General features: G+C 39.0%; 1 protein-coding gene across 1 annotated transcript in view; it reads left to right on the top strand.

Moving 5' to 3' along the window:
* anp32e (acidic (leucine-rich) nuclear phosphoprotein 32 family, member E) overlaps positions 1-23,279 on the top strand; it is a 106,599-nt gene that overhangs the window by 42,249 nt on the left and 41,071 nt on the right. Inside the window, exon 2 of the mRNA XM_051923654.1 lies at positions 4,715-4,864. Coding sequence (XP_051779614.1) covers positions 4,715-4,864 — 150 coding nt within the window. The remainder of the gene's footprint in view (positions 1-4,714; positions 4,865-23,279) is intronic.

The following is a 23,279-nucleotide window of genomic DNA, read 5'->3' as shown; positions in this document are numbered from 1 at the left end:
TAAACACGCGTTGAGTTCATCTGCTGGTCTCCCTCGTGAAATAACTGGTAATGTTTGACTAAAATCTACAGCGAGTAAAACGACATTACCTCCTTTTTTTTTTTTTTTACTATTTCTGAGATCTTGCTTTTTTCTGTTCAAGGCTTCATAAGCTCTTTTATGTTCTATGGTGTACTTATCCCAAGCCATCATCTTTGAATGTTGCAAGACTTTTGCCTTGTATGTAGATCGGGGTAATTACATTCATTGCATTCCTAGTCTGAATCACAATCCGATTGTATGGGTGGTTACCTGGCACTGTAGGGTTGCTACCCGTCCTTTAAAATACGGAATCGTCCCGTATTTGAGAATGAAATTGCGCGTCCCGTTTTGAATCAATACGGGACGGAATTTGTCCCGTATTTTTTTTATCATTTTTTTAAAGCAGCGTCTCATGCAAATCATCCTACACGCATTTTATGAAGATGCCGCCTTTCCTACTTTTGATTGGGTAATACTTGACGTCATCGTTAGTTTGATTGGTCTTTTTAACTGTCCAATGAGGAGGGCGGGTCTTTTAAGTAGAGTCTGCAAACTGTTGGCACTGGGATGTGGCACCCGCTGCAGTATGCGTCCCTTATTTTTTTGTATTAAAAGTGGTAACCCTACCTGGGAGGTAACACTTATGTTTGGTCATGAAGTCGTCTAAAATCAGCCACGTGCCCTCTTTTAATTGTGAGAAGCAGATATATATAGCCAAATTCTCGCGCTTCGTTGCGGCGAAGTACTGCTTTTAATTTTTTAAGAAGAAAGTAAAACCTTTTTAAACGGATCGAAAATATACCAATAACAATTTGTTAAGGATCTGTTTTTTTGTGAACCTCGCTTTTCACAGCTGTCCCGCTACGGCGTGTGTTTCGTTTATTTGACAGTATGTAGATCGTGGTAATTAAATTCATGGCATTCGTTTTCTGAATCACAATCTGACTGTATGGATGGTTACCTGCCAGGTTACGCTTGTGGTTGGTCAGGAAGTCGCCTTACATCCGCCACATGCCCTCTTTCTGTTCCCAGAAGCTGATCATAGAATGGTTTTAATAGTTTACTTTCAAATAATGCAAAGAGTATGCGACACGTGTTTCTCGTTAATTCTGGGCTCATCAGGCATACACACTCACTGCATCCCCTCTCGAGAATCGAATATCATCAGCGCCAGAGTTGAAGCCCCTAACGTTGCGGTCAGCAAGTGGGCTAACATCCGCCATGTGCCGTCTTTCAGTTGCGAGAGGCAGATCATAGAATGGTTGAAACTGTTGCCCCTAACGTTGCGCTACGGCGTGTGGTTCGTTTATACCTCGTGTCTTCTCATTAAACTTTTATCTCGCGAATATGTTATTGCAATCCGCAGCGGGAGCGTTTCTATAAACTTAATTTAAACTTACGTTTTACACCGTGCTTTGTTTCCCTTATGAACATGCTTGTATGCTTCACTCGCTTCCTTCTCAATTGTTTAATGAATTTTTTGTTCTTCGCTGTTTGCGGCTCCTCCTTCATTTGTCCCTACTGCATTCACAGTCTTTTCACGTGATTACGTGGGAGGCGTGATGACGTGACACTCAACTCCTCCTCCCACGGCCATCGAGCTGCCGTCCATTACAGTATATTGTGAAAAAAGAGGTTCCAGTTATGACCATTACGCGTTGAATTTCGAAATGAAACCTGCCTAACTTTTGTAAGTAAGCTGTAAGGAATCAGCCTGCCAAATTTCAGCCTTCCACCTACACGGGAAGTTGCAGAATTAGTGATGAGTCAGTCAATCAGTCAGTCAGTCAGTCAGTCAGTGAGGGCTTTGCCTTTTATTAGTATAGATATATGTATGTAGATGTGTGAATTTGTATTTGTATATGTGGATGTGTATATGTATGTATATATATGTTTACATAACCTCTTTAACACACTACTTCTCCGCTGCGAAGCACGGGTATTTTGCTAGTCTATATATATAATTCAGTAAGCCGCCAGCTCTAGCAAGACACCCATGGAAGCACGCAGGACGGAGCCACGCCCACCAACTCTAAGACCATTGGATACGACGACAACTCGCAGAGCCATTCCCACCAACTCGGACGCAGCAACTCACAAAACACGGCGTCATTGGATACAACAACAACTCGTAGAGCCACGCCCACCAACTCAGACGCAGCAACTCACAAAACACAGCGTCATTGGATACAACAACAACTCGTAGAGCCACGCCCACCAACTCGGACGCAGCATCTCACAAAACAGGGCGTCATTCGCGTTCGTCTCTGCTACACTCCACATGCACCTCTGAAGAAGCATGTTTGTCACAGATGTGAATCGCTGTATGCAGCATGTAAAACAGTTTGTCGCGGATGTAAATCGCTGTATGCGGCATGTAGAACAGTTTGCGAGGGGTATCCCATGGTCTTACAGTTGCTGGGCGGGTCTCTGTTAGTTGCTCGTGCGATCGGGCACATGACCAGGCTGTGAGTATGCTTCGAGAGTGAGGGTGGACGCGACAGCACCATCTAAGAAGAATCATATTTGTCGCGGATGTGAATCGCTGTATGCAGCGTGTAAAACGCTGTATTGTATGTTGCCCTCTCCAGAGTTGCATCTTGGTGAAGTGCGCATGCGCGGGGCATGGTGCAATGCACGATCTTACTGTCAGAGAAAGTTTGAGGCGTTTTATGGAAATACAAACCAGTGTTACTGCGAGAGGAAATTAAAGGTACACAATACAGTGACGCATATTACAGCCACATACAAGCCAGTATTACTGTCAGAGGAGATTTAAGGCATATTACCGACGCGCACGCCTGTATTACCGCCAGAGAAAATTAAAGGTATATTACGGACGTACAAGACGATATCCTTCAATAAGGGCGCGCACAAAAAGGTGAGCCTCAAAAGGGCGACCTCAATTGGGCGCGGCGAATAAAGGCGCGCGTAAATAAAGATCTGCACCTTTGTTGCTCTTCACGTATTCCAGAGCCATTTGAATTAAATTATCTACGAACGCCTTTATTCGCCGCGCTCAATTGAGGTCGCCCTTTTGTAGCTCGCCTTTTTGTGCGCGCCCTTATTGAAGGATGCCTGTGCACGCCCTTATTGAATAGAGCCGTACAAAACAGTATTACTGTCACAGAAAATTAAAGACACACAATACACGGCGGCAGCCCACAAAGAACGGTCAGCTCAGCAAGTAAACATCAACAAAAGAAAGGCTGAAAGAAAGAAAAATACGACCAACAAAAGAATGTGGTCAAAGTCCCTTGCCATTTAATATAGACTGTTCCTACTAACGTTTATGCACTACTGTTCTAGCGCCCGTTATTGTAACGGGCTAAATGACTAGTTCTTTATAAACACTATGCTGAAATCCACCTGAAGATTTTAAACCCCATTTGTTGTTACACGGTGGAGATTCCCATCTCAGCCACACAATAAAGTTCAAGCCTTACTTTGTATTTTGGTTTTTATGAATGCCAGTCCTAGTTTACTTAAGTGATAGTTGGGCATCTTCTTGATGGATATACCAGAATTTTAAAGCTGTTTTTACTGTTAGTATTTGTGTTTTATACTGTATTACAGACAAAGGCCCTATATTGTTCACTTCAATAAGTGGAGGTGCTTTAATAAAAAGCAATTGAATGGGATTTCTATTTTTACCATAATATCGAAAGATATCAATTATCATAAATTTTCACTGGTATTGGTACTAAATACAAAAATGCTGGTATCATGACATTCCTAGTCCCAGGAATTAGGTAGCTTATTGGCACAGTAATTTACATTTCTACCTCACTGTTCTAAAACCCTGGTTTCTTGTTATCCTTGTGGAATTGGCATGTTCTTTCTGTGGCTATATGGCTTTCCCTTGGGTACTGTGGCTCAGTTTTAGTATATATGAATTTGTGCACAAGTATGCTCTAAAAGTTGACTGGCGCCATATTTGGATTTGTAAACTGCCTTGCCGCAAAAGCTATCTCAGTTAGGTGACAGTTCCCGGCAAGCTTGATCAGGATAATTGCTATAGCAAATTGATGAATAGATTTACCATAACTCAAAATCCTATAATCTACCAGTGTTTTATTGCATATGAAAGATGCAAACAGTGACTATCAGACGATTTCAGTGTTGTCTATTAATCATTTTAACTATCAAGTCTGGTATGATTCTTTTCTTTTTTCTCTTTTCATAAATAACGAATATTGCAGTCTGTAAATCTCTTTTGGAGTGATTTTTACCATGTATTTCAGATACCTTCAGAAAGCCATTTTGCACCATATACGGTTCTGGTATTCCACCTTAAGATTAAAATAAGTATAATTTAATAATTTTAGACCACCTGACCCTTAGGACTACAAATGCATCAACGTGGTTTCCATTATTGCCGTAGTAAGGTTAATTTAATAAAAAGAACTTTTCTGATTTTTTTCAGTTTTGAATATTAAGATTGTAGTGCAAGATTCAAGATGCATGGCTATGACGATGGCAGCTCTGTACTTAAAATTCTATGAAGGGAGTTTCAAACATCTAGTCAAATAGTAAGGAAATTGCAAAATCAAAGGAAAAATTGTCTAATTTGGGGATGCATTTTTAGAGCATGGTTTAAGGAATCATGCTTGAAGATGTAAGAAAATGGGATTTCATTGATTTTATTGCTTTATTTCAAAACTGATTTTTTTTTTTTTTTTTTTTTTTTTAGGTGTCAGATCTAGTGGTTGATAACTGTCGTTCTAGTGATGGAGAAGTTGAAGGTCTCACAGAGGATTTTAAAGATTTACAGTTTCTTAGCATGATAAATGTAGGCCTAACTTCATTGGCAAAGCTGCCCACTTTCAGTAAACTTAGAAAGGTAAGCAAGTATGTTTATATGTATTCTTATTGAATGACTACAGACCAATAGCTTTAACCCCTGTGGCAATGAAGACCTTTGAACACCTTATTCTGAATTACCTCAAGAATGCTACCCATTTCTGTTTGCATAAAGAACCAATCGGTATATGAGTGATGCAGTGAATTTAAGTGTGAGCTTTATTTACCAACACATTGCTATGCCAGGAGCATATGTGATGATGTTGTTTGTGGACTTCAGCTCTGCTTACAGTACGATGAAATTCCATAGCTCCTAGATAAGAAACTCATGCAGTTCAACCTGCCTAGTTCAATCTGCCTTTGGATCACAGACTTTCTTACAGATTGGAAGCAGTACGTGCGTTTGGGCACACGTCTGACCCATTAACTCTTAGTACTGGTGCAGCGCAGGGATATGTCCTTTTCCCCACTATTCTTCTTACTTTATACAAATGACGGTACCTCTGGCAGTTCATATGTCGAACTTCTTTAATTTGTAGATGACATAACACTAAGGCCTCATTTCAAACTATAATGAGTCCATATACAGAGAAGAGGTAGAAAATCAAACATTTTTTCAAAAAATTTTGGAGATGATCATGGATTTCGGGAAACGGCTACGTGCTGTCCTATCACTTCCTATAAATGTCTCAACTGTTGGGATGACAGAATCATTTAAGATACTGAGCACTTTACCGTCACAAAACCATAAGTGAGACAATAACATCACATACATCCTTAAGAAAACCCATCAGAGAATTTTTTTTTGCATCGGCTGATTAAATTCAATCTCCCTCCAGCATTATTGGTCCAATTCTACACAGCTATCATCGAGGCCATTCTGACCTCCTCTGTAACTGTCTGGTTAAGTGCTGCCTCTGTTCGGGCTAAGGCCAATATGCAACACATCATCAACGCCTATGAAAGGATCATAGGCTGTAACTTACTGCACATTGTTGTCCTATATGAGTCCAAAATAAGGAAGAGGACTGCAAAGGTCATTGCTGATCCGACACCCCCAGGGCATCACCTGTTCCAAAGACTTCCCTCTGGCAAAAGCCTTTGTGAAGTGAAAGCTAAAACAATACATCACCTGAACAGTTTATTTCCATGTGCAATTCTTCTTACTAATCAGGTCTGAGCTTCTACTTAGTATCAATGTAATGCACACTAGACTGCCTGGACATTTGTAATCCTACTATCTTTTTTATTTTTTTATATTGTCCTTGTATGCTGCATCATATTTTATCATTTTATATTTTATCTTCTTATATTTTATCTTTTGCATTCTCTGTTGTTGATGTATGTTGCACCAATACTATCAAGACAAATTTCTAATACACATTAGTGTACCTGACCAATAAAGTGAATTCTAAATCTGATTGTTTTAATGAAAACAATTAAGTCTTTTACACTGCCAACTGTGGAAGTTGCAGTTTTATGATTTTAAATCTCTCATTCCTTTCTTTTTTTTTCTTTAGTTTTACTTTTGTCACATGGTTTTTTACACCTCATTATTGAGTTACTGTTTTTAGAAGTATTTAATGTTTAGGTAAATTTGTTTTTTCTCTGAATAAGCAATATGGTAATAGTATCAAACATACTTGATTGTGAAATCTGAAGCCAAATTTTCATTTTTTTTCCTTTTCAATGTATAGTTTAGAAATATTTATTTTCCTTGTTTATTTTTAAGTTAGTAACTGGTAACTCATCTTTTCAAATGTGTGGCTTTATTGTGTGTATATGCTGAGGAGTGTCATGCATGGGTGTTGTTATAAACATTGGTGGGGTGAGGCAAAAAATGATGCACTACAATGTAAATAATACTAATAATCCAAACCTTGTCCATTCAGCATTCATCCATTTTATTTAATTTAAGCCATAAATGAATATTCCATCTAGTTTTTATCTGTTAATTGTCCCAGTACATGGATTCTTTGTAAATCTCAATGAAACGATTGTTTACAGACTCCAAGAGAACGCTTTTACTGGTTTTGACTCCGAAGTCAGTATGAGCACTTTTAGTCAACAGTCATTTTAAGGCATTAACTGAGGGAATAACGTTAGAAGCCAAGGCTTCAGACTGGCAAATTTCTTTTGTCAGTTGTTCAAATGGAGTAAGGAGTGTGATTATGTTCTCAATCAAACCCCACTGATTAGGCGTTAGAGTTGCAGGTAACTCAAAATCGGAGGCATAAGCCCCAAGGGCTCTTTTCAGCTCCAACAAGCTTTGCAGCATATAGAATGTGCCGCTCCATCTAGTCGAAACATCTTGCTGAAGCATTTTCGGCTGCATACCAAGTTCAGTTTGTGTAGTTTTTGAGACGCGAGTTGGCTAATTGTGAATGCTTAAAGTGACCGACTATTTTTCTGCTGATCGCTATTGTATCAGAGACACTGCGCTGGGATAGTACGCCATCGTTCACGGCAAGCTGTAAAGTATGAGCCATACATGGCAAACTTGGGATCCCGCATTCCTCCATAGCCTTTGCAATGTTGCGTGCATTGTCTCGTAATACTACATGAACATTTTCTTTGGGTATTTTCCATGTTTCAAACATTCTTTTAAACGCTACAGAGAGTGCAGCACCCGTGTGTGATCCAGAGCATTCTTGGGCGTGCAAGATTGCTTTCTGCAATTCAAACTTGCGGTCGATCCACTGAGCAGTTAAACTAAGCATACTAATAGCACTCATATCAGATGTCCATATATCAGTGGTAAAGCCTATGGCTGTGACATCTTCAGCAAGGAGTGTGTGCACATGACTTTCCACAATCTTATGCAACTCTGGAAGCGCTATGTCCGAAAAATAACGGCGACTGGGTATCTGGTAACGGGGCTCGAGATACTCAAGCAGCCTTCGAACTCCTGTATTTTCTATAACAGAAAACGGCTGATCGTCCAGAGCAATAAATTCCATCACCTTTGCAGTAATTGTTTGAGCTTTAGGGTTATCTTTATCAAATTTCTTTGATTTTCCAAGTAACTGATCAACAAATTGAGCAACTGCAGTTTTTGATTTTGTGCGCAGTGGTGCAGGATTCTCCTCTTTTGCTCTGAGGAATTCTGAATATTTGTCGGGATGGCGTGTCTTCAAGTGTGTAATTAAGTTGGTGGTATTGAAATTTCGCACATTAGTCGAACAAGTGTTACAAATGGCATATTTTATGTCACTCTCACTCACATTGAAAAACTTCCACACCGCAGACCGCACAGTAGCCCAGCGTCGCCTAAACGTCCGGCACATCCGGAACACAGTGAATGCGTCATCAATATCGGTTCGAATTATCGGTCCAATTTAGTCATCGGTCCGATACCGATAAAATTATTTTAACCCATTATCTGCCGATACAAATATAAATCCGATATTATCGTGCATCCCTACTGATATCTTTCCCGTGGCATTGCGAGTGTAGATATAACCCCCCCTTCTGTCAAAGGTGCATCAATCACTCTCTTGAAACCAAGTGAGCATTTTTGTCAGCATCATTTCAGACTGCTTTTACATTCGTTTTCTCATTAAGCTACAGGCCGATACCAGTTGCACAATGTGTGACCTTTTTTTCTTTGCTCGGTCAGCTGCTGGCTTGCTGCTGCTGCCGTTCCGCGTGATCTGCATCTTACACAGTGCTTTGAACATTTAAAAGCCTGTACAGCGGCTGTCATTGTCATCTACTCTTTGTCTTTTACTTCTGGCCCCGGGCGTGGTTAAATCCCTTGGCACAAAGTCTCATCTCACGGGACGTGAGTTCTTGATATTTTTTAGTTTATAATTTAAAAACAGAATAAGAACCTGAAAATCTTAACAATATCACATTACAGTTCGATAAATTCTGAAATGAATGATACCAAACATATATATGCAGGTTTTAAAATAAGCCTGATTTAAAACGTGACATAAAAACGTCACATAAAATTGTTGCTAAAAAACCTAGGCTTGGGATTTTATATATAGATATAGATATATAGATATAGATATATAGATATATAGATATATATATATATATATATATATTATATATATAGATATATAGATATAGATATATATATATAGATATATAGATATAGATATATATATATAGATATAGATATAGATAGATCTATATATATATAGATATATATAGATATATATATATAGATATAGATAGATATATCTATATCTATATAGATATATAGATAGATAGATAGATAGATGTATAGAGAGAGAGTAGATATTATTATTTTGTTGCCTGCAAACTTTTAAATTTACAGCTACAGCCATATACCCAAAGATGCAAAGAAACTGAATACTGAAATTTTGAGTTTTGGGTAGTGCTGGGCGGTATACCGGTTCATACCAAAAAACGGTTTTTATTTTTGTTATGATATGGATTTTTCTTATACCGCAACACCGGTTTAAATTGCCTAAACAACGTTCGGAACATGGCGCAGCGGGAAACTGTTTAAGAGGGACCTTTTTCACTGCTACACCGCTAAACAAGCATACAACGGAGTACATGCATTGCGCGGTGAAAATGGACAGAGAACATTCCGAAACTGAAGCTGTAGCAGACGATAAAGTTGAACATGATGACACAGAAGAACTTTTGCTGGAAAAAGGAGTCACGTCTGTTGTCTGGAGATACTTTACATTTAAAAGGTTGGATGTGGACCATTATGTTCAAATGTGTGAATACTGTTTCTATACTACTGGATAATACTGCATGCCAAGTTGTACTTGTTTTATTTTTTTCAATACTGTGTAATGTACCTGGTACTGTGTAATAGTGTGACGACATGTTGACTTTATTCTCGACATTTCCACTTTAATCTCGATGCTTATGACGAGAATAAAGTAGACATTTCTACTTTATTCTCACCGTTTATCGAGATTAAAGTCGACATGTTGACTTTATTCTCGTAATTTGTTATTAAAGTAGAACATCGTAAACTAAACTTCATCTTAAAATGAATATTTAATTTACTAGATTTTCTCAAACCCTGTCATAAGTTATGTAGCACATTAAATGCTTTGTGTTAAGTGTTCCCAGAGCCATGTTAATCACTACTACTTCTTAAACTGACTTCCTCTTGCACTAAGAGGAGGCGCTGGCAGCACACAGAATACATTAATTTCATGATAGTCCTATTCCCTGAACATTTAGAATGCTAAGATAAATACTTGATATAATTTTCATGATGACGTGGCGCAGAGGTTGCACTGCTGCCTTGCAGCAATGGGGTCCCAGGTGTTCCCTGCTTTGAATTTGCATGCTTTTCTGGTCGGTTTACTCGGCGTGCTTCAGTTTCCTTTCAAAGTCATGTAAGATGGCGGGTTTTGTTATGTTATATTAATCCTGCTAGTGTATGTGTTGCTCGTATTCACCCTGCGATGTGCTGGCGCCACGTTCAGGATTTCCTCCTGCCTTGTACACAATGCTTGCTGGGATGGGTGCAAACCTGAATGGACGAGTTACACAATTTTTAAGTTTTTTAGAGCCTCGTGACACCTGCCATAAAGTTCCTTACACTGAACGTACACCTGGGGACCCCTTACTGCGAGGGAGCAGCACTACCGCCTCACTACCATGCACGTTTAATACCTGCTTTAATGCATTTCATCATGAAAAATTATCTTAGCATTCTACATTTTCAGAGAGCAGGGATATCATGAAGTGAATGTATTCTGTGCGGCGATCGCTGCCTCTTAACACTAGAATTACCAGAGCCTACGAAAAAACTCGTAGATCTGGCCCACCTTAAATTGCTTCTTAAAACCGTTCTCACTTCTCCGCCATCTATCTATCTATCTATCTATCTATCTATCTATCTATCTATCTATCTATCTATCTATCTATCTATCTATCTATCTATCTATCTATCTATTACTGTAGAAATGGAACACGCATTTCATGCGTGTATTCCAAATAACGATCTATTATTTCCATTCTAAAACTCCAGCAGTTCAGTCACTTCCAGATAATCAAACAAGGCATGAGCTGGGAAAACTTAGTGAACGTTCTGCGACGGTGGGGGATGGAATAGCCGGCTACTTGCTGCCCGTCTTAATCGGCACATTTAGAAGACGAAAGAGAGGTGAGAACAGTTTTAAGGTGGGCCGGATCTACAAGTTTTTTCGTAGACTGGTAATTCTAGTGTTAATGCAAGAGGAAGTTAGTTTAAGTAGCACGTAATGCGTAGGGAACACTTAACACAAAGCATTTAATGTGCTACATTAACTTATGACGGGGTTTGAGAAAATCTAGTGAATTAAACATTGCGTTTACGATGAAGTTTAGTTTACGACATTCCACTTTTAATGACATAATAAACTACAAAAATAAAGTGGAAATGTCGACTTTAATCTCGACATAGTTTTTTTTTCTTCACTGTGTCCTTTTTTTTTTTTTCTTCACCGTGGCCCTAATACGCTACAGTAGGGCTATACCACAAATAGCATTATAAATGCAAGTTGCACTTTTATTATTTATGTATATAGCTTAGCTTGAAGCAAGGTCCATATTAATGCAGTTTGCCTTAATGATGGTTCAGTTGGTAAAGATTCCATCACCAAGTTGCACTTATTTTATTTTAATTTGGTGAATACTGTGTAATGCACCTGGGCTTGAAGTCTTGGAAGTAATAGTATTATTACTGGAAGGTGCACTATTATTTATTTTATTGTTATTATTTATTAGTTTAAATATTATGCAGTTTAATAATGGTTAAGTTGTTTAAAAAGTCACTTTAACATGTCAGTGGACAGAGATTGTTAACATTAACAAAGTAGTTAGTTTACAAAAAATATTTACTATTTATTCCTTTTCTAAGACATGTTCAGAGCAATACGACTGTTGACAAGCACCTCTGGATATTTGACTAAGTCGAAATGCCTCTTTGGATGGTTGAATATATTGTATGTTGTCAAATTTTTAGTTTAAATTGTTTGCAAACAGTGTTCAATAAAAAGGCTCTATATTTTGACAGCATCTGTCATGCAATGTGATTCCTTCTCTTCATTAGTGCCACCCCCTTGAAAACTATCACTTTATTGGCCATGCAAACCTGTATTAATACTTGTGTGCACATTAAAATGTTTTTTTTGTACAATGTACAGTTCTCATGACAGTGGAATAGGTTATTCTTAGCCAGTAATTGCAGTGGAAAATGTGGTTAACATCCACTCATGCATGGGGAAAAAAGTACCGTCCAATACAGTGAAACCGGCATAATTTTGAAAAATACCGTGATATAGAATTTTGGTCATACCGCCCAGCACTAGTTTTGATTGGCTATTTGGTAGGTGAGGTGTCAAATACACATTTTATTTCATTTGTCTATGACACATCAGAATGGTCTTGTTCTGTGAATCAAAATAAAAATGGTTAACATTATTAAACATATTTAACATGTTACCTAAGACTAAATGCACAAAAGTCAAAACCTTATTTTATCAGTAATAGGTATCGGTAAAAAATATACGTCACATTTTCAGTTTGATATGTAATATCATATATTTGATAAGGTGTGGGAACTTTTAGAGTGGTCTGTCATGCCAGCAACTTGAAAGACACAAGCCCCTCATTGTTCTTTTAATGTTTTTGCACCCCTTTCACCTTGGAGCCCAGTACCATGAATACGCTTAAGCAAAATTATGTCATTTTGGAAGCATGCACACAAAGATATAACATGCATTACGAATGCACCGTTGTACTGAATCACACATGTCAGGTTTGATCACTGTAGATTACTTTGTTAGGGCATGAACAATCCTAACCAAGTTGTATTGAACAAATACTGAGGGAGTAGCCCTTTTTCTCTGTTTTGCTTGTGCTTGTGTTTTGTCTAATGTTTTTAATGCTTTATACTTATTTTACCATCCTGACTTCCTGGTGGCAATGTGTAAAAATTCACTGAAAAAAGAATTAAAAATTTCAAAAATTTTTGTGTATGCAGGTATACTCTATTTAATTTATACCATGTTATTTTTGAAAAATCATTAATTAAATGAAGTAAGTAAATTCAATCATGCATTAAAAGTCCCATACGCTGCAGGTTTACTGATGTGTTGGATTGTATTGTTCTTCAGTCATGAGGCTCCCATTCTATTCTTTTGTTTCTTCTCCTCAAAACAAATTGGGACATTGAAAACATCTCCAGGAAAGTAAAGCTAACTGTAAAATTATGAGTCTTTAAAACTTTTAATGTAGACAGAAGTATTAACTTACACAGTTGTTAATTATTAACAGTCTAAAAAATTTTTTTTTCTTTTTCTTTATTTCGCCTCATACAATTTCTTGTAATAGGAATTTGTTAGTTTTCGCATACCCCTTGGGGTCAGAGCGCAGGGTCAGCCATTATACAGTGCCCTTGGAGTAATTGAAGGTTAAGGGCCTTGCACAAGGGCCCAGCAGAGTAGGATCTCTTTTGGTAGTGACGGGGATTTGAACCGGCAACCTTCGGGATACCAGCGCAGATCCTTAACCTCAGAGCCTCCACTCTGAATATAACAATTTATTTAGAAGGGATGGATTAATGAATAGACTAAACCTAGACTATAGCCAAGGACTCCCGACTGACAGTAGGGTCCAAGTTGGGGTGGGGAGAGTAATTGGACTAACTTACTAGTATCACTGTTTTACGAGTGTACCTTAAATTAACTGCTGGATTAGACTTGCCATGGGAAAAACAACGCTGCTAGCACTTGGTGTGCCATGCTGTCAAGCCACAAGCTGTACAGTAATCCCTCGCTATATCGCGCTTCGACTTTCGTGGGTTCACTCTATCGCAGATTTTATATGTAAGCATATTTAAATATATATCGCGGATTTTTTGCTGGTTCGCGGATTTCTACGGACAATGGGTCTTTTAGTTTCTGGTACACGCTTCCTCAGTTGGTTTGCCCAGTTGATTTCATACAAGGGACACTATTGGCAGATGGCTGAGAAGCTACCCAACCACAGCGTGTATTTATGTATTAAATAAAACTCCTCAAATATATTGTGAGCACGGGGGCTGTTCGCACCCGTAGAGGACGCGGCCGCTCCTCAAAAAACACTGAAAGATTACCTTCACAGTGCTCCCTTCTTTGCTGGGCTTACATGTGGCTGCTTTGCAAGCGATATGCTTCCGCATGGTGCTTCCCTTACTTAAAAGATCAAACAGCACGTATTGATTTTTGATTGTTTGCTTTCCTCTCTCTCTCGCTCGCTCTGACATTCTCTGCTCCTGACGGGAGGGGGTGTGAGCAGAGGGGCTGTTCAGATACTGGCCTAGCGGATACGGACGCTCCTCTAAAAAATGCTTGCTCCCTTCCTTGCAGCTACTTTGTCCGGTGGTGCGTCGCATACTTAAAAGCCAAACAGCCCTATTGATTTTTGACTGTTTGCTTTTTTTCACTCTCTCTCTGACTCACACTCCTTTGAAGAGGAAGATATGTTTGCATTCTTTTAATTGTGAGACGGAACTGTCATCTCTGTCTTTTCATGGAGCACAGTTTTATACTTTTGAAAAGGAGACAAATGTTTGTTTGCAGTGTTTGAATAACGTTCCTGTCTCTCTACAACCTCCTGTGTTTCTGTGCAAATCTGTGACCCAAGCATGACAATATAAAAATAACCATATAAACATATGGTTTCTACGTCGCGGATTTTCACCTTTCGCGGGGGGGGGGGGGGGGGGGGTCTGGAACGCAACCCCCGCGATGGAGGAGTGATTACTGTAAAGGGAAAGTGCAGGAACAAACAAGAGAGAGGAAGACTTGATATGAGAGGTCCATGCTGCATTCTCCATCCACCCCACACCAATGACAACAAGAAAAATACCAAAGAGTAAACTTAATAGTTAAACAAATTAGCGATTTATGTTCACAGGGCTATAGTGGGGTCTACATGTAGAAGTTTCAGTATAATGAAATTTACTGTAGCTTGTCTTCTCAGAATGCTTTGTTGAATTTCATCATGAAAATAAATTCAATTACAGTGGAACCTCTAGATACGAGTTTAATTCGTTCCAGCACTGAGCTTGTATAGCGAATTTCTCGTATCTAGAACAAACTTCTCCATTGAAAATAATGGAAATCCAGTTAATCCGTTCCGCACCCCAAATATATTAACATAAAAATCCATTTTCCTAACAAATAACACTGATAAATTATATATACTGTAGTCTACCTTTAATAAATAACACTGGTAAATAATAACTGATTATTAAAAGAATCAAAACAGGTGTCCAAAGTGCAGTAGAGCATTCAATAAATCTTTAAATAAATAATCCTTAAAACAGTTGTGAAGTGGAGGTTTAAAATACACAAGAATAACAATCCTTTAACACGAGGTTAAAACGTCAAAAGGATGCAGTCTTTAAAAAACAGATGACAATCCCCGGTGCTTCTTCTCTGCTAGCGTCTCACCTGCGGGCTCTGCAACAGGCGAGACACTCTTAATGCAGCTGACCTTCTCTACACCGTCCTGCTTCAGCTGTTTGGCTCGCCTGTTCAGCTACACCTGCGCAGGCTCGCTCTCCCGCACCGACTTCCTGCCTTCTCTCTCTCTCTCCTCTCTCTCTCTCTCCTCTCCTCTCTCGCCTCTCTCTCTCCTCCTTCTCCTCCCCTCTCCCTCCTCCTCCTTCCTCCTCTCTCTCTCTCTCCTCTCCTCCCTCTCTCCCTCTCCTCCTCTCTCCTCCCTCTCCTCCTCCCCTCCTCTCCTCTCCCCTCCTCCTCTCTCTCTCTCCTTCTCCTCCGCTCTCTCTCTCTCTCCCTCTCTCACCTCCTCCTCTCCTCTCTTCTCTCCTCTCCTCTCTCTCCTCTCCTCCTCTCCCTCTCTCTCTCCCCTCTCTCTCCCTCTCCTCTCTCTCCCCCTCTCCTTCCTCTCTCTCTCTCCCTCCCCTCCTCTCTCTCTCTCCTCTCTCTCTCTCTCTCTCCTCTCTCCTCTTTCCTCTCTCTCTCTCCCTCCTCCCTCTCCATCCCTCTCTCTCCTCCCCTCTTCTCTCCTCTCTCTCTCCCTCCTCTCTCTCTCTCTCTCTCTCTCTCTCCCCTTTTAACCGGCTCGCGCTTCTCTATATATGCGGGAGGACATGGCAGCTGCAGCCCATCAGCCACAGGAACAATCATGGATGTGGGCAGTTTCCCACCTGTGCACTTAAGTGAGAAACGCAGACACCGCAGATCGCGACTCGCAACTGCTACCACGCCCCCTCGCTAAGCCGCGAGCTATACCCACAGCGTGGCTCGTTACGCGAGCCAATGCTCGCATTTAGATCTGAATTTTTCGCTCATACTTTCCTCGTATTTTGAATTTCTCGTATACAGAGGTGATCGTATCTCGAGGTTCCACTGTATAAATCTTAGTATTCCAAAATTTTAAGAACCTGTAATTCTGGATTATGCAGTCACATTTTGTTTCTGGTTCATTGCATTTTCATTGTACATTGTTGTGTTTGTTTCTTGATTCTAAGTCACAGTTTGTTCTGATAAAGGCAACTGTGCTTTACATATCTCAGATTAGTTTATTATATTTTAGATAGAACAAGCCAAAGAAGTTGATGTTACTATTCCACTCATGCTGTGTTCACTTAGTATGGGGCAGACATTAAATAAAGTCCTAGTTTTCCACTTGTGCATTCACACCTCTTAAATCAATTTATAAATTTAAAATTATTGGTACAGCTCTGCTGTACCCACAAAAAGCACAGATAGACTAATACAGCTTGAGTGAATGTGTAAATAATTTTTTGGAGTACCGCATTTATTATTTGCATATATTTTCACTTTAAATGTTAGCAAATGTTTATCAATTTAAAAAAAAACCTTCCAGGGATATCAAGCTGTTTTAGTATTTATTAGTCAAAAGAAAAACATTTTTCAATCACATGGGCACATAAAATAATAAATGAAGAAAAAAAACAGTATTTAAGTGAATTGTTGTAAGTAGAAGAGAAATAAATATATATATAATTACACCCACACTTATTTAGTAGGACATGTATGTAAATTGCGTGATAGATTATAAAACTGTCCAGTCTGTCGGTGTTCCAGTTTTTTTGAATAAAAAACTTGTATAAATGCAGCTGAATTTGCATTCCAATGTTTTACAGACATCTTCAAATACATCATATTCATCTTGTAAAATCAAAAATAACATCATATTCATAACCACTAACATTGAAATGATCTAAAATGATGCAGCACATTCTTATGTTTGAAATTTGCCAGTAGTAAGTTTCTGGGACTGGCTCTTAAAGGGAAGATCATCAAATATTAAAAACATATTCAAGATAATCAACCTTGAAATAGCATAAAATAACACTCCATGTGCCTATATTATTGATCCCCTTTTTTCTATGTTTTGTGAAAAGGAGTAAATGTAAGGACATGTAAATATATGATCATGTCCTTCTGTTCTGATCATTTTTGTTAAAGATACTTATTGATTTACTCTTTATGGTAATGGAATGAAAAATGGCCTCAAAACAAGGATTGTTCAGGTGTAGTGGGCCAAAAATATGGGAAGCCCCAAAAAGCTCAATGTCTTGCACAACTAGACATGAAAACTCATCAAATGGTGTCATATATGGGGTTTTCTCATACTGTGAGTTGGAAGATACCAGAAAAAAATATCTGCAGTGATTTCAAAGCGTTTTGTAATTCTTGTGAACAAAAAAATATTGCAATAAAATCTAATGGCAATTAAAAGGTGAGAACTTCAGGGATAACTTGATATCACAGAAGCAGTGTGTGACTGTGTGAAATTTGCTCAAGGTATACACTGAGCTCAAGTTGAATATAGCATCTGTTTAGAAGAACATACACCAGGGGGGCACAAAAAATTTCAGAATCGGTCAATAGCACAGGGTTATGGTGTAGTTATCAAAGATACCAAAACATATAACAGTGGAACCTCAGTTGTCAAACATAATTCGTTCCTTAAGGCTGTTCAGAAGAAACCATTTTTCCATAAGAATAAATGTAAAATTCCCGAACTCCAGGTGCTTGCTTATTTAAACCTTTATAACGGTACTTCATGCATAAAATCATATACAAAAACAATGAAAATGTGTAAGATCTTACTCAAAAAGAATAAACACAATAAAAAGATAAAATATGGATAAAAACTTAACTTTTCCATAAAAACATCAGGCAACCATCCTTCTGTTGTTTTATTTTATTTTTTTTTTCTCTCTTTCACTTTTCTGTCTCTTAGTGCTACTCGACTCTGCTTGAGACTCACTGGGCCTCTGTCTCACTAAAACCCTGTCCAATAAGATTTGTTTTTGCCTGCATTTAAAATGTTTCTGAAGTGAGACATGGCATTGTCATTGAAAAGGTTTATGTTGTGGTTTGCTACAGCTTTGTCAGAGTGATATCTTTCCACAAAACTTCGCACCTTACCCCATTTCGCATGCATTTTGTTAATCAAAGAAATAGGAACTTCCTCTGTCTCTGATGACAATTCCTCTGCCACCGTCTTTTGCTGCTCCTTATGAAGGAAGGTGTTCTAGTTCCTCTGTGGTGAGCTCATTCTTGCGGTCCTCCAGTAACTCTTCCACATCTACATTGTCAACTTCCAAGCCCATGCTTATGTCCAGAGTAGTGCTGGACGGTATGACCAAAATTCTATATCACGGTATTTTTCAAATTTATGCCGGTTTCACGGTATTGGACGGTATTTTTTTCCTATGCATGAGTGGATGTTAGCCAGTAATTGCAGTGGAAAATGTGGTTAAGAATAACCTATTCCACTGTCATGAGAATTGTACATTGTACAAAAAAACATCTTAATGTGCACACAAGTATTAATACAGGTTTGCATGGTCCCATTAAGTGATAGTTTTCAAGGGGGTGGCACTAATAAAGAGAAGGAATCACATTGCATGACAGTTGCAGTCAAAATATAAAACCTTTTTATTGAACAAATTTTGCAAACAACTTAAACTAAAATTTTGACAACATACAATATGGTCAACCATCCAAAGAGGCATTTCGACTTAGTCAAATATCCAGAGGTGCTTGTCAACAGTCGTATTGCTCTGAACATGTCTTAGAAAAGGAATAAATAGTAAATATTTTTTGTAAACTAACTACACTTTGTTAATGTTAACAATCTCTGTCCACTGACATGTTAAAGTGACTTTTTAAACAGCTTAACCATTATTAAACTGCATAATATTTAAACTAATAAATAATAACAATAAAATAAATAATAGTGCACCTTCCAGTAATAATACTATTACTTCCAAGACTTCAAGCCCATGTGCATTACACAGTATTCACCAAATTAAAATAAAATAAGTGCAACTTGGTGATGGAATCTTTACCAACTGAACCATCATTAAGGCAAACTGCATTAATATGGACCTTGCTTCAAGCTAAGCTATATACATAAATAATAAAAGTGCAACTTGCATTTATAATGCTATTTGTGGTATATCCCTACGGAAGCATATTAGGGCCACGGTAAAGAAAAAAAAAACTATATGTCAAGATTAAAGTCGACATTTCCACTTTATTCTCATAGTTTATTTTGTCATTAAAGTAGAATGTCGTAAACTAAACTTCATCCTGAAATCAATGTTTACTTTACTAGATTTTCTGAAATCCCGCCATAAGTTAATGTAGCACATTAAATGCTTTGTGTTAAGTGTTCCCCGACCCAGTTGTTAATCGCTACGCGCTTCTTAAACTGACTTCCTCTACACTAAGAGGAGGCACCGGCAGCAATCACCACACAGAATACATTCACTTCATGATATTCCTGCTCTCTGAAAATGTAGAATGCTAAGATAAATTTTCATGATAAAATGCATTAAAGCAGGTATTAAACATGCACGGTAGTGCTCCCTCGCAGTAAGGGGTCCCCAGGTGTACGTTCAATGTAGAGAACTTTATGGCAGGTGTGACGAGGCTCCAAAAAACTGGATGAATGAATGGGTATCGTACAGGTTTAACTTTAAATATTGTGTAAATATTGGGTTTGTGATGTGGGGGGTATTTTTCGTACGTGGATTACTCGTTTAGCCGGATGTAATTGTTGATGATTTAGCATGATCCTGGATCTGTCGGTTTTTCGAAACTCTTGCTGGATGTGTTGTCATAGCAGCACATCCAAGTCCTCAAACCTGTAAGAAGCAGGTTTGTTCTAAGTAAACAAGGATTAGCTCACACACTTAGTCAGTGTCTGTGTGTGGAATTCATTCAGTCATGGCTTCACCGTTCATGAATGAGCAACCAATTCATATCAGAGTGCAAATTATAAGCAGAGAATTTCATATAGAGAGGGTTTTGCGCGATCGGCAAGATTCTTTATTGGTCCCGGAGGAAATTCTTTTCGAAAGATACTGCTTTAGCTGAGGGGGAATATTGTACCTCAAAAGATTTATTACCACCTTATATTCGAAGTCAAACTAGGCAAAGTCGGGCTCTCACAACCACACAGACAGTATGCATTGCTTTGAGGTTTTTTGCAAGCGGCACTTTTTTTATATACTGTAGGCGATGCGGAAAATCTATCTAAAAGTGCAGTTTGCCAGGCAATTCGTAAAGTCTGTTTGGCTCTGAAATATTTCCTTCTGGTTTTCATAGTGTTTCCTGGACACCTGCGTGTGCAGACAATAAAGGAGGCGTTTCATGCCAATGCAGGTAGGTAATACACAGGCAAAACCACCCACAGTTCCATGAAGAATCTCACAATCAGCCTAACATTCTCATTACCCAGGATTTCCAAATGTGATTGGGGCACATGAGACTGATCAGAGTGGAGTTTGATCAAACATTATTTGGAAAATGTACCTCTCCTCCTGATGAATAATCAGACACAGTGGCTTCATCAAATATTTGACCTTCGTCAATATCTCATTGGTCAGACACAAGTTCTAGGGATATGACATTCCCTGCAACTGACCCAACAAAAAAAAGAGGGCTACAGTAATCCCTCCTCCATCGCGGGGGTTGCGTTCCAGAGCCACCTGCGAAATAAGTAAATCCGCGAAGTAGAAACCATATGTTTATATGGTTATTTTTATATTGTCATGCTTGGGTCACAGATTTGCGCAGAAACACAGGAGGTTGTAGAGAGACAGGAACGTTATTCAAACACTGCAAAACAAACATTTGTCTCTTTTTCAAAAGTTTAAACTGTGCTCCATGACAAGACAGAGATGACAGTTCTGTCTCACAATTAAAAGAATGCAAACATATCTTCCTCTTCAAAGGAGTCAGGAGCAGAGACTGACATAAAGGCAGAGGAAAATCAATAGGGCTTTTTGGCTTTTAAGTATGCGAAGCACCGCGGCACAAAGCTGTTGAAGGCGGCAGCTCACACCCCCTCCATCAAGAGCACAGAAAGAGAGAGAGAGACAGAGAAAAACAAGCAAGCAAAAATCAATACGTGCCCTTCGAGCTTTTAAGTATGCGAAGCACGGTGCAGCATGTCGTTTCAGGAAGCAGCTGCACAAAAGATAGCAACGTGAAGATAATCTTTCAGCATTTTTTAGACTAGCGTCCGTATCGTCTAGGTGTGGGAACAGCCCCCCTGCTCAATCCCCCTACGTCAGGATCAGAGAAAGTCAGCGCAAGAGAAAGAGAAATGTAAGCTGGGTAGCTTCTCAGCCATCTGCCAATAGCGTCCCTTGTATGAAATCAACTGGGCAAACCAACTGAGGAAGCATGTACCAGAAATTAAAAGACCCATTGTCCGCAGAAACCCGCGAAGCAGCGAAAAATCCGCAATATATATTTAAATATGCTTACATATAAAATCCGCGATGGAGTGAAGCTGCGAAAGGCGAAGCGCGATATAGCGAGGGATTACTGTATATGGAACATACCTATGGCACACATTGAGGACAAATATATGCAATGACCATCCTTTACCTGAAATGAAGTGACTACTGCATCTTGCCACTGGTTCTGGGGAGGAGCTTCCCCACGGAATGCCCTCAGAAACAGGGCGATGGGCATTTTGCCAACTGTTCTGCAGGGTTTAGGTCTGGACCGCGTGGACCTCCACCTGTTTTTTGCTTGTCTGCCTTCTTATTAGCTTTACAATTAATGTTTTTTATATTATATGATTATGTCAACAATTCTTTAAATAGTTATATACCAATATTTACCAGTTTGAAGTATATTCTTGTACTTCACTTTAACCTGTTCCCATGTTCTCCTGGTGCTCACGTTTGATCTGGAATTATGACATATTAAATAATAATTAATCTGACACATAGGAAATGAAACGCTGCATTCAGTAAGTACAATGCACACTGCTTAGCGTTTAATTTGCCAGCCACTTTTTGCCAGCCGCCTTTTCTGGTTTGGGCAGCTTTTGCAGTGTTGCCCCTTGTGCATATTAAATCTTGAAATTCTTCATGTCCTTTGAATAAAAAGTCCTGCTCCATTTGTGTGAAAAAAGATGCGCCCGTTCTTTTGTCATTTGGTTACAACCTATCAAAGACTTGCTGATCATGTTTTCTAGACTCAATATACAGTATATGGACTTTTCAATCAGCGCGGGCGCGCATTCATCTCGGATGATTAGATCCAGCTTGGCTAATCTACTGCGCGGCTGCGTTTGAAAAACTGACTTATCCCGGATGAGTTTCACCGGCATTAACTCATCCTAGATGAGGCATCTAATCTCGGATGATTTAAGCGACGTATGGAAAATACCCCCGTGGTTGTCGAAGACACAAACACAGAATTCAATGGATGTTCTTCTGAGCGGGCTTTCTTCATTGCATGCGTGCTGTCTCTGTCTGATGTACCAAACCCGCAGTTCCTATCTTTCCTTTTTCTTTCTCCACATAACCAATCACCACACGATAAACGTCTTTGTGAATTTATATGTAGTTATAAACTTGGACCATGGAGTGTTCAGAACTTTAAAAAAAAATCTTCGTTATACATGTTTAATTATGCCATCCATTCAGAGTTGTGCCCATCCCAGTAAGCACTGTGTGCGAGGCAGGAGCAAATCCTGAACGTGGCTCAAGCACATTGCAGGGTGAATACAAGCAATACATACGCTAGTAGGGTTAATATAGCATAACAAAACCACACATCCTACATGACTTTGAAAGGAAACTGAAGCACACAGAGTAAACCCACCAGAAAAATATGCAAATTCAAAGCAGGGTACACCCAGGACCCCGCAGCAGTGCAACCTCTACGCCACCGTGCCCCCACATGATGAAATGCATTAAAGCATGTATTAATCATTTATCTAAGCATTCTAAATGTTCAGAGAGCAGGAATATCGTGAAATTAACATATTCTGTGTGCTGGCTGCACCTCCTCTCAGTGCAAGACGAAGTCAGTTTAAGAAGCAGTAGTGATTAATAAGGCTCCGGGAACACTTAACACAAAGCATTCAATGTGTTACATAACTTATAACAGGGTTTGAGAAAATCTAGTAAATTAAATATTCATTTTAAGATGAAGTTTAGT

Source organism: Erpetoichthys calabaricus, chromosome 2 (genome assembly GCF_900747795.2).
Source record: "Erpetoichthys calabaricus chromosome 2, fErpCal1.3, whole genome shotgun sequence".
Lineage (NCBI taxonomy): Eukaryota > Metazoa > Chordata > Cladistia > Polypteriformes > Polypteridae > Erpetoichthys > Erpetoichthys calabaricus.
This window is presented reverse-complemented; position numbering and strand designations above follow the sequence as displayed.